At 50.4% G+C, this 14,567-nt stretch overlaps 1 protein-coding gene across 3 annotated transcripts in view; it reads right to left on the bottom strand.

Moving 5' to 3' along the window:
* Positions 1–12,144, bottom strand: part of NTN4 (netrin 4) — a 48,915-nt gene extending 36,771 nt beyond the window's left edge. For 2 of the 3 annotated variants that reach the window (XM_065635460.1, XM_065635469.1), the window contains exons 1-2: positions 12,021–12,080; positions 7,402–7,931 (exon numbers count right to left, since the gene is read on the bottom strand). In XM_065635460.1, coding sequence (XP_065491532.1) covers positions 7,402–7,875 — 474 coding nt within the window. In that variant the 5' untranslated portion in view covers positions 7,876–7,931; positions 12,021–12,080. Of the gene's footprint in view, positions 1–7,401; positions 7,932–12,020 lie in introns of all 3 variants that reach the window. The other variant, XM_065635478.1, reaches the window with a different exon arrangement.
* Between the last annotated feature and the right edge of the window lie 2,423 nt (positions 12,145–14,567).

The raw sequence follows: 14,567 nt of genomic DNA, 5'->3' as shown, positions 1-14,567 counted from the left end.
GTGAGCCAGTCCTCCCTTCGTGCCAAAAATGAACTGTGAAGTGAAGCAGTGGGGTGCAGTGCCTGGAGAGAGGCTCTGGCTGCTCCTCTAAAATCCCATGGCACTTTTCTCAAGGGAAGCAATAGTCTTGCTACCAAGGCCAGATGCCAATTTAGAGAATTAAATTCTGCCTCCCCAAATTCCTCTTGTTTCATGTGGGTACAGGGTTCTTCACTTCCTACATAAGAAATTTGGAAAGGATCTCCTGGAGCCCTGGGACTCATTCCCTCCTGCTGTTGGCAGCCTACAATATACCCCCTTTCACAGACTGGTCAAGCTCACTCCGAGGAATAATTTGTTTTAGCCATAATTGGAGGCTGATCCAGAAGCCTTGATGTGCAGTTGTTAGAAACTTGCTGTTCTAAATGGAGGACTGCTGATACGCACTGTTAAACACTGGCTATGCTCCATCGCAGGGGTGGCTGCATTTCAAGAGCTGGCCAAGCAGAGGGACAATCTCCAAGTGTCAAAAGCACTAGGAAAGCCAGAGAGAAAAGGCGACGAGACCTTCCTGTGGGGTACCTGCAACGGGGGGAACAATGGTGAGGATCATCAAGCAGGTTGGAGAAGCATCTTGCCCCTTGCACATCCTGGTTCTCCGGAAATGCAGAGCACCCGGGAGGCCCAGCAAAGGGACATGTCACTGCTCTGGGACTGCCTGTGGCAGACAGAGATGGTTTTGACACAACCTGGCCCAGGGACCTGGCAGTATCATCTCTGGTACTCCATGTGCGGAAAAATTAAAAAGCAGGTGGCTGGTGCCTGGAAAACAGCAGTTGTGTTGCTCAGCCCTGATGGTGCCCAGTCTCTGGAGGGAAAGTACCTTTCACAGTAAAACTCCCTGGAGACCAAAGCTTTATCTCGATGTGTGCCCAGAACTGTCCTTGCCTCCTGTCCTCCCAGGCACAGATTAAAAACTAACCTCAGGTTTATCCTTTTTCTCTGAATCCCCTTTTTGCTGCCCCATTATTTAAAGGGAGAAGCTTCCCTCCACCCACTGTGCTAAAACCAGTGAAAACCCCACACAGGGCTTTGGATGACAGGATCTCCAGGGTCCTACATAATTTCACTGACTCCAGCCTGTCTTCATTTACATTGTCTCATTAACTTTTCCACTATAAATCATTATTCTCGGGCTTATGAAATAATGGCTCCCATGTCTAGCTAAATTCACTGATATGATCTTGGGCTGGGTCTGGCCATCACCCTCATCACTGCTGGCCCCCAGCTGAATAGACCTTCCTTTGCACGTGGCATTTCTGTACAGAGCCTGATAATTAACATTTTCCCAAAGACAGAATGATCAGGAAGATGCTGTTAAAGACTGTTTGTTTGTTTGGGGTTTTTTTCCCATAAAGTGCACTTCTACACAATGTAGAGATGGAACTTGAAAACATACTTCCCCAGCCATGTCCTCAGCCATGTCCTCACGTGTCCCTAGCATTGTTGAACATCAGCCAGGATCCTTCTTTCCTTCTGGTCAATTTGGGTCTTTGTTTTCTCTCTGTGCAGACACCAGTGGCACAGGATGATTGAAAAAGTCATTTGCAGGCCTCTAATGGGCTGACATCCCAGGCTGTTTTGAGGTTCTTGCACATTTGCCCAGGTTCTTTGTGGAGTCTCATTTCCAGCAAGTGACTGAACTCAAATCTCCCATGACTCAGAGATCCTTGGAAGATCTCAGAGCAATGGAGATGTAGCTTCAGTTAAGGACAGCAATGATAAGCTTAAAAATAAACTTATTTGGGCCTAAAAGGCAAAAAAGGCCAAAATCTTCTAGGCTGCAACAGAGTGCTTCTATAACCCAAAATTAGGGCTCTAAAACAAAGATCATTGAGTACCTTTAACTCCTGCTTGTGTCAGCGAGCATTACAATTTCTTACTGTCTATCAGGGCCAAACTTGCGAGTAGCAGGACACAATTTAATTCTCTACACAGCTAATTTCAGGTAGAACCAGTAGGGCTGGTGCTCAGACCCTTAAGGAATGGAGGCAGGCTGCATGCAGTGCAAGGCAAAACATTTGAAGGTTTTTCTGCTACAGAGACACATGAGATCAACAGAATTGTCAGTGAGACACACACCCCACAGTAAAACAGCAGTATGTGATGTTTTAGAAGTTAAAAGCACCTTAGAATTTGTTGCTGGAATACAGTCAAGCTGCAAATACGCCTCTCCTATTAATAGCAAACAGCAACAATAGCTGAGGTCTCCAAGTGATTTATTAGCAGTATTCTGAATAGATGAATGCTCAAATAAGTTACCAGTTTACTAAAATCTTGTCAAGGAGACTCTGCTTCAGTAAGTCCTTTTATCCTGGAGCTTGTCTAAATGGGGACACTCAGGCGAGCTAATCTGAATTGACCACAAATGGGAATGTAATGTGAATGAGATAATTGCAGTGCAGAGTGGACAGTCATTCTCCCTCACAGTTAAAGAATTAACATCTGCAAAGGGCCCCTTGTCCATGAGCCTGTAACAGTGATCAGATTAGAAGAAACATTAATACGATCTGAACTATGGGAGGGAAGATAGCCTTTTATGCATACTAATAAAATTGGCATTCCTGTCTGAGCACGAAGCTGAAATAGTTTATTTCTGCCTCTTGTTTACTTAGATCAGGTTATATTTGGCTGGTGAATCCAGTTCTGGTTTCCCTTGCAATAATGTGGCTGAAGGGTTACGCTCTGGAAAATGGTGGAAATACTCTGGATTTGTAGCACTTTTGTATGATCCAGGCTAAAATTTGGTCTTAGTCTTTTCTCTTAAGACACCGATGATGTAAGGCCAGCATTTAGAGGTTTCTGTCTCTGTTAAACAAACTACTGCTGTGAAACAACAGATTCACTAAATGAAGCATGGAGAAAATCTTTAGTGATCCCTCTGTGTGCAGCTGAACCAAAATTATTCTCTGACAGGGAAGGAGTTTCTTGTCCCTTTCACAGTGTTGCAAACCTAACCCCTCAAATTGGCAGATCCTTGAAGCTTGCTGGAAACCCAGGTTGGTTGTACTGAGGTTTCCTCTTCCTTCTCGCTTCTCCTTTGCCCGTACCAGACGGGTCCCATGACGAGGGACAGCCTGGCCCCAGGTGTCAAACAGTGAGCGCTCCCGAGGGCGGTGCCAGCCTGCAGGTAGGTTTCTTTACAGGAGGCACTGAGTGCCTGGGGATGCCAGGGCAGGACATGGGCACCCACCATCTGCCTCTTTTCGTCTGTTCCCTACCGAGGAGGGGTTCAGATGTTTTGTGTGGCTCCTAGATCTTTGCAGAGAAGTTTTTGCTTTCCTGGCTGCTGAAAGGGTGGCTCTTCTTTGCACAAGGCCAGACTACAGCCGGGCCACTCCAGCATGGGGCTCAGCTCAGCAAAGTCCCTGAGCACACGCTGACCTGTGAACTCATGCTTCTTTCCACCGAGAAAGCTTTTAAGACCAAACCCAGGGCATCAGTGCAGTGTTCCTGACATCACCGCTCTGCCATACAACCTTCAACCTTTTTCCTCCACAGCTCTGTCCAGATCTGCCCTTTCCTTCCTAATTCCAGCCCCTGGCCTGTTTATCCTCCAGCTCATGCCTGCTTCAGAGTAGAGGACTCAGACGCACCCACAGCAGAGGATAACCACGCCTGGTGGTTTTGCAGCATCAAGGACAGGTAGCAAAGAAGAGCAGAGACCTGCCAAGTCCCTGCCAAGGTGACTCTACTCATCAGTAGACCTGCCAAGTGCCACACAGGGCATGTGACGATACCACTGCCGGCTCCCACCGCTGTGGTGGCTTTCAGCTTGGGTGACTGCAGCACGGTGACAGCCTGCAACCGCGCCATGCAGACTGCTCTCCCAATGCCCTCCACCACCCTGGTCCCACCACTGCAAAGGGAAGCCCAGAGACACTCTACTACAGAAGAAAGATGAAAGGTGTCTCCCAGAGCCAATACAGCATCTCTCATTTCTCCACCAGCTCTGAACTCTAGATCTCTGAAATGAACCCAGGGGCCTGGCAGCCTGCTTTCTGTGGTATCATAAATCTCCTCAAGATCAACATCATGGCAAGTTGTGATGAGGGAGGATTTTTGTTGTAAGAGTTGAACTAGGCATCTAAGGAATGACTCATAATGATGAGGGCAGAAGACATGTAAAAGGCTGATTTTTCTGTTCAATAAAAATTGAAGCAGATACACCTTTGCTCCAAATTAACACATGTGATTTATTAAAAAGATGCCGTAAGTCCCTGAATACTACGAGCTTCTGCATGCTGCTGCCTTGAAACAGGGCTCGCACATGCCATAATGCTCAGCAGAAACATGGCTGGATCAGCTCTGGTGCCATTTGGGGTGAGCCATCATCTCCTGAGGCCTCCTCTGAGCTCTGCAAACTGATCATCCAGGAGGACAGCCAGCAGTGGCTGAGCTGCCAGCAGCGTGCAGACATCCTGACATCCTGCAAAACCCTGCAAGCCCTGTCTCTGCGCCTGGAAATGCACGTGTGGTGTTGAAATGTTTGAAGTGTGAGAAAGTGGTATACAGGCGGTGTGATACACAGTTTGGATCACAGCTTACAGTTGTCGCATTGCAGTTAACAAACTCTAAAAAGTTAAAGAAGAAATCCAGTAGCACTCGCAGAATTTACGTTTGTGCTTTAAAGAAAACTGCAGCAATTGAGCTGCAATTAAATAATACCCTTCAGGCTTGGACATTTCAGATAACTGTATATTTGAAACCACTGTTTCAAGTGAAATTACTTTTTCCATATGTCTGAAATTAGGTGCTACCAGAAGTGGGAGTAAAGCACAACATAACTCCAAACAGAACACAAAACTCTGATGTTTCTTTAGGTGAGATACATGTTGCTATTGGCAGTTACGAGTAATTGCTGGAATGTAGCACACTGTAATAAATTAAATGTGATATTTGCTAAGCACGCAGGCTTGCCATCTGGTCACCAGAGAGCTGCTGTTATTACTTTGCAGGTAAAAAGTGATGTTTAAGTGCAGGGAACTGAAGTGTGCCATATAAATAACATCTTATAAGCTCCAGCCCCTTGGACTTAACATTTGTTTAAAACCTGGAATAATCAAATGATTTTGACTTTTATAGCTTCTTTGCAATAACACTAAGTAAAGCAATGCCAAAAGAAAAGATCCCATGGGAGCAAGCTTGGCAAATAGCCTGTTTTTGCAGCGTGCTACTGCAGATGCATCAAACGCCACCAAATTCCTTTCCTTCTTGAAATACATAGGCACAGGTTTCTACACACACGATCTCGATCCTCCTGTCCCCGTGCACTGCACTGACCTGTGGAGGAGCTGGCCTGAGGTTGGAATTTCATAGAACCATATCATGTCCTGAGTTGGAAGAGACCTACAAGGATCACCACGTCCAACTCCTGTCCATGCATAGGACAACCCCCCAAAAATTTGCACAGGTTCTCACCAGGCACAGCCCCTGTCTTGGTATGTGGGTACATCACTGTGGTGACCACACTGAAAACTGTGCCGGGGTGCTGGCTACATGGAACCCGGCACAAATGAGGCAAATACTGCCCTGAGTGACACCCTGGGTTTCTCACCCCTGAGAATGATCCCTGGGAAAGCTGAAAAAGGAGCGTACAGGTCAGAGTACCCCAGACATGTCCCACTGGCTGGCCTGAGAGCTATAGATTTCAGTCCCTGCCCTGCATCACAGGCTGGCACAGCCTCGTGATTCAGGTGGTGGGACACAGAGGCTGACAGGAGTGCTGAGGGCCTGGAAAATTCCCAGTGAGGTACATCCATAATTTCTTTTGCAACATTTTGTAGTTAGCCCCAATTCAGAACCACAGAATGGCTTCAGTTGGAAGAGACCTTTAAACATCATCTAGTCCAACCTCCCTGCCGTGGGCAGGGACATCTCCCACCAGACCAGGTTGCTCAAAACCCCCTCCAGCCTGACCTTGAACACTTCCAGGGATGGGGAATCCCACCTTCTCCGTGCAGCCTGTTCCAGTGTCTCACCACCCTCATCATAAAAAATGTCTTCCTTATATGCAATCTAAATCAATTTCAGTTTAAAACCATTGCCAATTGTCCTGTCAGAACCAGCCCTGGTGAAAAGCCTCCATTTTCCTTATAAATCCCCTTTATGTGTTTCACTGTGAAAGGAAGTTCAGGCAGCTTTTTGGGGGCATGAGCACAGGGAGGCAGGAGAAGAGAGGAAGATAACACTCTCTTTCGCCAGCCGCCTGATTTAAACCCTTTTCTGGGTCTGTCTGGCAGGTTTGGAGATCCTTGTGTCTGAGCTGACGAGAGCACAGAGCAGCTTCTCCTAGAGCAGGACATTGGCTGCCTCCTGAGACGCAGATAAGAGATGCACTTTGGTGAACAAACAGCTCTCAGTATTTCTGTAAAGAGTAGCTTGCTAGTCAGAGCATGGCCAGAGCTGACCCCAAATGACTGCAGAGGGATCTGAACAAGTGACTTTTCTCAGACGTGAATGCTGGTCAGAGGGCAATTTTAAGTGTGATTAAACTTCCAGACAAACTCATTAAATGAGGCCACTAGAGGGAGCAGCCTTTAAAGTCCGGGACTGGTCACTGGGGGCACCTCCCCACCAGTGGGGATGTGGGCGGGCAGCCCCACGGCTGTGGGACCCAGAGGAGTCTTTCCAGCACTGTGGGACAGGCTTAGGCACCAAAGAGAAAAGTATTACTGGCAGCACCTCCAAGTGCATGGTTTGTTATCTGCTGCTTCTGATATTGAAAGTAAACTGATTTTTTCACAGAAATTTTTGCTTTTAGCAAACATATTCTTCTTCATTTTTTCAAGCTTTTTTCATATGAGAATACGTGTGTACAGAAAAAAAAAAAAGAAAAAAAGATGAGGAATAAATTTATTAATTACCTGGCTAATCTGGTTTATGGCAACCATGGTTCAGTGTGGTTAGTAGCTTTTTTCACTGGTTACACACTTCTCCGTGAAGGCAATCACTATTAAAAGTAAATCTGGACACATTCAATTTTAACGTAGCTGCATTTTAGTCAAAGTCACCCCAAAACCACAAGACTGCCAGATCTGGAAAAGACTGTCAAGAGCAACATCCCCTTTGGATTTCCCGAGAAACTGGGAGCATCCACCTCGTTTGCAGTTATGTGAGGGAGTTTCCCCGGGTGAGAGGAGAGGAGCTTTTAGGAAAGAGAAGGGGATTATGAGCTCAGCAAAGCAAGAGGCAGAGTGGTGCCTGCATCGCCTTGGAATGAATTATGTTAATTCACCTTGTGAAGTAAATTCAATGACAAGGGATGCCAGTGCAATAAATAAGCATAAAGACTGGAGTGGAGATTGCAGACGGAAAGGGGGCTCAGTGAGGGCTTTCCCTTCCTGAATCTGGCAGACCTACCTCTCCTCTCGTGCAGGGGAAGGGACTCGAATATCTGGAAGTGCAAATGGCTCCTCTCTGCTTCACATCGTCCTCCAGCCCGAAGGTGGCCGAGCAGTTAGCAGCAAAGTATTTGTAAGGCTTCCATGTCTCACCGAAGTCCTGGGAGCGCTCCAGCACCATGGCGGCCGGCCTGGGCGATTTGAAGACCAAAATCAAGTGGGTGAAGTAGAAGGCGGTTTCCAGGTCCAGTCGGATGGTCTCCTGGGGGGCGTCCTGGGCCGCCTGCCACCAGGTGCGGGGCAGGCGGAAGGGGGAGTCGGCCATGGCGGCAGGGGGGTGGGCCAGCCCTGCGTGGGCCGCGCTGCAGCGGCCGCAGGCCAGGCGCTTGCAGCGGCGCAGGGCGTCCTCGGCGTAGGCGCAGAAGGGCTCGGCGGCATGGCGCCCACAGGCCGTCTCCGTCCGCAGCGCCCGCCCGTGCGCCAGGTTGCCCATCCGGGGGTTGCAGGCTTTTTCGCAGGGGCTGCCCGCGGCCGCCACACCGCCCAGACCTGTGAGGCAGAGAGAATCATAGAATCATAGAATTGTTTCAGTTGGAAGAGACTCTCAGGATCGAGTCCAACCATAACCTAACCTAACTCTAGTGCTAAACCATGTCCCTAAGAACCTCGTCTAAATGCCTTTTAAACACCTCCAGGGATGGTGACTCCACCACTTCCCTGGGCAGCCTGTTCCAATGCCTGACAACCCTTTCCACGGAGAAATTTTTCCTAATATCCAATCTAAAACTCCCTGGGTGGAACTTGAGGCCATTTCCTCTTGTCCTATCACTTGCTACTTGGGAGAGGAGTCCAACGCCCTCCATGCTACAACCTCCTTTCAGGCAGTTGCAGACAGCGATCAGGTCTCCCCTCAGCCTCCTTTTCTCCAGGCTGAACAGCCCCAGTTCCCTCAGCTGCTCCTCATCAGACTTGTGCTCCAGGCCCCTCAACAGCTTCGTCACCCTCCTCTGCACTCTCTCCAGCACCTCAATGTCTTTCTTATGATGAAGGGCACAAAACTGAACAGTGTTCAAGGTGCAGCCTCACCAGTGCTGAGTACAGTGGCACAGTCACTTGTCTAAGAGAAGAGCAGGGGGATGAGGCTGGCTCCCGAGGCGGGTGCACCACACCTCGGCCGGAGCAGACGTGCCCCATGGCACGCTTTTTGGTGACACTGCCTCTGCCAAGACCATGTGCCGCCAGTATCGTCGACCCCAGGAAGGGCTGAGGGAGACCGTGGCACAGCTGCTCATCACTCCCCTCCATGGAGCTCAGTGTGTCTATAACAGCAAAACAAACCAAAAACCCCTCAGGGCTTCCCCGCTTGGGAAAATCACCACCGAGTTGCAGAGCAGAGCAGGCAGCATGGCAGGAGGGATGCGTCCACCTCACACTGCTGTCCCAAGGGAGCCAGAGCAGGGCTGAGGCTCTGGGGGCAGCGGCCATGGCCAAGCCGCTCCTGCACCGAGGCCTCCAAGGGGATCCAGGTGGTGCTGGGGAAGGGGAGAAGCCGCCAGCGACACTGGGGCAGCCAAGGCGGCGTGCTGGTGGGAGACCAGGAGATGGCTGTGGGGGGAAAGCATCACCGCACTCCAGCTCACCACGTGACAGATCAGGTGTTGGGGGTGCAAAAGCTGGTGGGAATATCTCCTGCCACAAATGACCTCAAATTTTCACCCCCTTTCCCACCCCTTCATCCCTAGCCCAAATCTTGCTGCAGTCCCAAACTGCTGCTGAGGCCAGGGTTGAACTGAAACAATGCTTAAGTTTGGGAAGGCTGTCACTGATGTGTATAAAGGGGGAAAAACAATAAATAATCCTTGGTTGAAATGATGCTGGCAAGCTGCCTCACAGCTGAGGCTCTGTGGTTTTTGTTCAAGTTTCTCTGGAAGCCTTGTCGATTTAAAAATCCACAGTTAAAGTGTCAAAGAAAAATAAAATCACCATGGGGTTTGGTGTGAAACCATCTGCAATGTAACCCTCCTGGTACAGGAATGTTTGATTAGCGGCTCTCCACCTCTTTATTAATAAATGTAACAGTAGGTCAAGGCTGTATTTCATGAACCGTAACTGTTTAAAATAAAAAAAAAGCTCTGATGCCTTGGATGTGGGCAAGCTAAACCACCTGAGGTGCATAATGTCTTCTTTATCACTGGGCCAGTCATACACAGTCAGCTTTGTGCACCAGTTATTATGACCTCTTCTTGGCATTTTTATGATGTTCAAAGGTTGTTTCAGTTTAGCATCCAATAAATCCTTTATTTGGGGTTTATTCAGCTTTTGTCTACATTGTCATAGTTGCAATTAAGCTATATTATGTACTAGCAGAGGCTAAGCCTTCAGAGCCTGACAGCACTTCCCACTCCTTCTGCTCCTCAAGAAAACACCCTGGAAAGAAAACATTTCTACCACCACAGGTCTATAGAGGTTTTCTATACCAATTATTCAGAACAGATGTGGACCGCTGCTTGTTATGCACCCATTACAAAGCACTTCTGAATCCAGTCTCTGGATTTCACTGGGCAAGCAGTCCTGGGAAATTCTTAGTGAACAAGAAATACTCAGTCGAGTTAGCTTCTACAGGGACCCAGTAAAACTGTGTCTGAGATGATCTATATTAACTGTGCAGAATACATTTGCTGTAGAAAAGTAAACACATATAACTGTAAAATTGATGTAATATCACTTATGTCTCCTGAACATCCTTTTCAAAGCACTGTATAAACATTAACTAACATATGCAGCTCTCCTGAGGGGTAGGTAAGTGCTATTATCATATTATCAGTTAGGCTTGCCACAAGTTTGCCTAATTTATGTCTTTGGCTGCTTTCCTGAATTCTTTGGCTACGTGTAACACAGCGCAGTTAGTCACAAAACAAATAGATGAACATTTACCGTGGTTCCCTCTGTTGCGGGATTTCAAAGCAGATTTGGAAAGACATAAAAAGAGCAGGGCTCAGTCAGCACCCTGAGACAGGTCGAGATTATTGTTTGTGTTCATCAAGTCCTTTTGTTTTTTTGCAAACCACCAATTACTGCCCCTGGGGAGGCAGTGGAGGAGGACACAGCCGGTGGGAGGTTTCCTGGTGACTGGGGTGGTGGCAGAACTCAGCATAGCTGTCCCCAGAGCAGAGGAAAGGCTCTGCTGGAGCCCAGCCAGGAGGAGTTGGCTACCAAATTCCCATGTGAGACTCCAGGAGGCGAGAGTACTTGATTGCTCCCAGCTCCTGGTATGCTCCAAGTCCGCTCACCCACGGTCACTGACTGCAGTTGTCTTTGGGCCAGGCATGGAGGGTCCCTTCCTCACCTACGACCAGATTTGGGGCCAGGGACCTCAGCTTCAATAGGGTTTGAGAAACGCTGCTGGCACACAGACCCCACTTCCCATCCCAGGGGCGGGAGGTGGGGGAGAGGAAACCCCCTTTGAAAGGGTGTTTGTTTTCACTTGAATTGGAAAGAGTTGCATGACGGATGCAGAGCACTGTATGTTATGAAAAGTGACAGCTTTCTAGTGTAACACTGGCTGCCACAGGAATTCAGTAAAAGGACAAATGAGAGCATAAAGATTTCCATGCCGTCAGCCACAAGCTCACGACTGCTCTGCCACAGCCCTGGAAAAGGTGTTTTTCCTTAGTTGCGCTTAATGAATCTGCCCAACTAAGTACTCCCATCCTATATACTGTACATGCCACGGGACGGGGATCTTCAGTAATGAGTAAGAGCATGCAGCAAATACCGTGACTCACCTGTAAAACATCCATGGAAAATCATATGCTTCCTGCTTAAGCATTTTAGCAACACTTGCCTTGTGATGTTTCATTTATATCTTGTGCCTGATTAGATGTTTGTTTCCCATCTGGGTTTTTTCTCCTTTTTAAAGAAGAAAATTGGCACTCGGCTTGCGACCGGCCGAGGAAGCGTTATGCAAACTGTTTATGCCCAATTGTCTCCGCTGTGGCGCGGCAGGACGCCGCTGCGGGCAGATTTGAGCGCAAAGTGTTTATGCTGCGGGAGGGGGCTTTGAAAACCCTGCCCTCCTTGCCTCGCCTGCCGCACTCCGCACCCCGACGGCTCGGGGCACCGTCACCCAAAAGTGATGCGGAGCCCTCAGCGCCTTTCCTCCGCGTCCCGCCGCTGCCCACCGCAGCGCTCCGCGGCCGGGCCCCGCTCCCGTGGCATCCCCCGGCTCCCCCGTGCTCAGCCCCCGGGCCGAACTCTCCCGGCCCCGGCTCCCCCCGCAGCTCCGCCGGAGCCTCGGCGCGCCCGGACCCCTCTTTGTCTGCGCCGAGGGGCGCGGGGCTGGGAGCGCAGCCCCGGCCCCTTCCACATAGATACACACATACCTACAAACATACTGTGTACGTACATATGCATACACAGCATGTACGCACATATGCGCGCATGCACATTCATATGTGCGTGTATATATATACGTGCATACATGTGTGTATATAGGTGCGCACACGGATTCGTGCTACTCGATGCAGGCGCGCACCTATGCACACACACACATACGTGTGCGCACACGTAAGCATATATACGTACCTATACGTGTATGTACACACACGCACACATACGCACGCACGGCCCCGTATCTACCTCGTACGCCTGCGGAGTACGGAGAACGCCGAGCGCCGGATGGTCGCGACCCACCTGCAGCGGCGGCGGCGGCGCCCAGCAGCAGCGCCAGCCACATCCCGCGCCCCATGGCCGAGCGCCCCGCGGCCGAGCGCCCCACGGCCGCCCGCCCTGCGCGCCCCGCCGCCCCGCGGCGCGACCGGCCCTGCGCGGCATCAGCGCCCCGCGCGGCACCGGCGGGCGGGCGCGCGCCGCCCCGCCGCCCGCCGCCGCACCGCGCCGCCCCGCCGCCCGCCGCGCCGCGCCCCGCCGCCGCCCGCCCCCGAGCCCCGCTCCGCCCCGCCGCCGCTCTGCCCTCCCCACCCTCCCCTCCTGCCCCGCCGGGGCGGCCCCGCCGCGGGGGGCGGTTGCCGGTGCGCGGCGAGGCGCGGTACTGCAGCGGAGGGAACCCCCGACCCGTCTTCCCGCACCTCGGGGCGGGCGGGCTGGTGCCCGGGAGAGAGACCCGCGCCCCGGGGTAGGGGGCTGCCCGCACCAGTCCCCGGGAGGCGCCGGCTCCTGAGCCCGGGCGCACTGTCGGGGCGGAGAGGGTGGAAGCTTTGAGCCGCAGCCTGCCTCCGGCCCGGCTCGGTTTGAAAAGAGAGACCTAACTAGTCGCTGACTAAACTCTCAACTTTGAAGACGTTTCTTGTTTCCCTGGCTCTTTCCTGGTATCTGAAGGACTGAGCGATGGAGCCACGTAAACGTAAGAGGTTTTCCTGTCTTTCCCAGGACTTGGCAATCCGTGGATTAGCTCACAGTTTTTAAGAGACAGAAAGTCCCATGCAGTCTGATCAGTTCAATAGCATCCATCATCATACCTGAACAGAAGTTTAGGGCTCTGAAAATAGGAAAAGACACAGCCATCCCTATTTTTTCCCACCAGACCATTATCTTTTAGATCTCAGCAGAGCAACATTAGGAGAACAAGGGTGGAGCGCTTCTGAGCAGTCACTTTTTTTACTTACCTGAATCTAACCTGAGAGGTGAGCATGTTGCAAGCATTACAAAAGTTTCATACTTCTTACTCCACACTTAGAACTGGGATAACTTCAGAGTGGCTCTGTTTTAAAACCCAGCCTGATTGTATCTCAAGGCCGCTGTGCTGCCTTCTGCAACGCAATGCCACGCATTTGGGGTTGCTTGGGGTTATATGGCCACCAAAATGCTCCCTGAGAGGTATTTAGTCTATAATCGACCGATAGCAGTTGAACATCTGACTCACAGGAAGGTGTTGTTGCTATTATCTATACATTAAAAGGTACAGGTAGGCTGATCTTTGTAATCTTTCAAATTTTTTAGTGCTGCCTTACATACCACAGAGAAATATTTTGCTTGCATTGCTGCTGTCATTTTCTCTGCCCTCCAGATGAGCGCGTCTAGACAAGGACTTCCAGCCCCCAGGCACCCACTGAGCCCCCATGGCTGCTTGTGAGCTACTCAGGGGCTTGTCCTGCTGCCTGCTCATCCCAGCGAGGGCTGCACCCACCCTTCTGAGCCTCCTCATGGCAGTGGCCATGGAGGAAAAGGATGTTCTGAAGTGTTTCTGCCTCATGCCTCACAAAAGGGTAATGTGTTGCTGAGGAATCACACAGGTGTCTGTGTTGTTACAATCAGGTTGCAGCAGGCACATCATACAGGGGTAGGAAAGGCAAAGTGCAAGCCATGGGCAAGGAGTTTATCTCCATCGTAACTCATCACTCATAGTTCCTCCTGCGTTGAAATTGCCAGGTGATAAGTCTTCCGTAGGGTGGTAAGTCTGGGCGGACCAGAGCAAGAGCTCACTACAGGTGTCAGGAGCACAGGGCAGTTGATGTCTGTGAGCAGGAGGAGTAATTGGAAAGGAGAAGAAAGGGCTGGCTGGGGCAGAGGATGGCTCTGGAGAAATCCCTGGGGCATGAGGGAAAGAGAGGATCCAGACTGAAAAACTGTGGAACAAAATCCTGAGGGAGTAGATGGATGATGGTATCAGCGGCTGGAGAGGAAGAGAGCAACCAGGCTTGGGCTTGAGTTAGAAATGAGAGGGAAGAGCAGTGGCCATCAAGGGAAAATGGGAGTGGGGAGGAGGGAGGGTAAGAAATTGTTGGGATAGGAGAGAGAAAGAGCGTGTAGTAAGGACAGGCTTACAGCAGGGGCAGGAGGTCTGATATTGCTGAAACAGGTCCATTGCATAAAGAACTGGAGAGAATAATGGACAATTTCCAGATAACCGCAAGTAGGACATCCAAAAGCCAGCTGGAGCATGCAAATAGTAAGAACTCTTGAGCTGTCCTCACCTTGGTAACATAAGCCTGCTCCTTCGAGATGCTGCTGGATCACATGCCTTGGTCTTCATAAGCCAAATAATTGGATCATACCTTCTTTCCTATCTAGCACCTCTGCAACCTGATAAAACCTGTTTGGTCTTCCTAGATGAATTTGTTTTACTTCCTGGAGGCCACACAGCTTGCAAGTCCAGCCACGGGCAGCTCAGATCCCCCTGACACCCCCTCCTGGCTCTTGGTCGCTCCACAGGACCTGCACAAACAT

Source organism: Caloenas nicobarica, chromosome 1 (assembly GCF_036013445.1).
Source record: "Caloenas nicobarica isolate bCalNic1 chromosome 1, bCalNic1.hap1, whole genome shotgun sequence".
Classification (NCBI taxonomy): Eukaryota; Metazoa; Chordata; class Aves; order Columbiformes; family Columbidae; genus Caloenas; species Caloenas nicobarica.
This window is presented reverse-complemented; position numbering and strand designations above follow the sequence as displayed.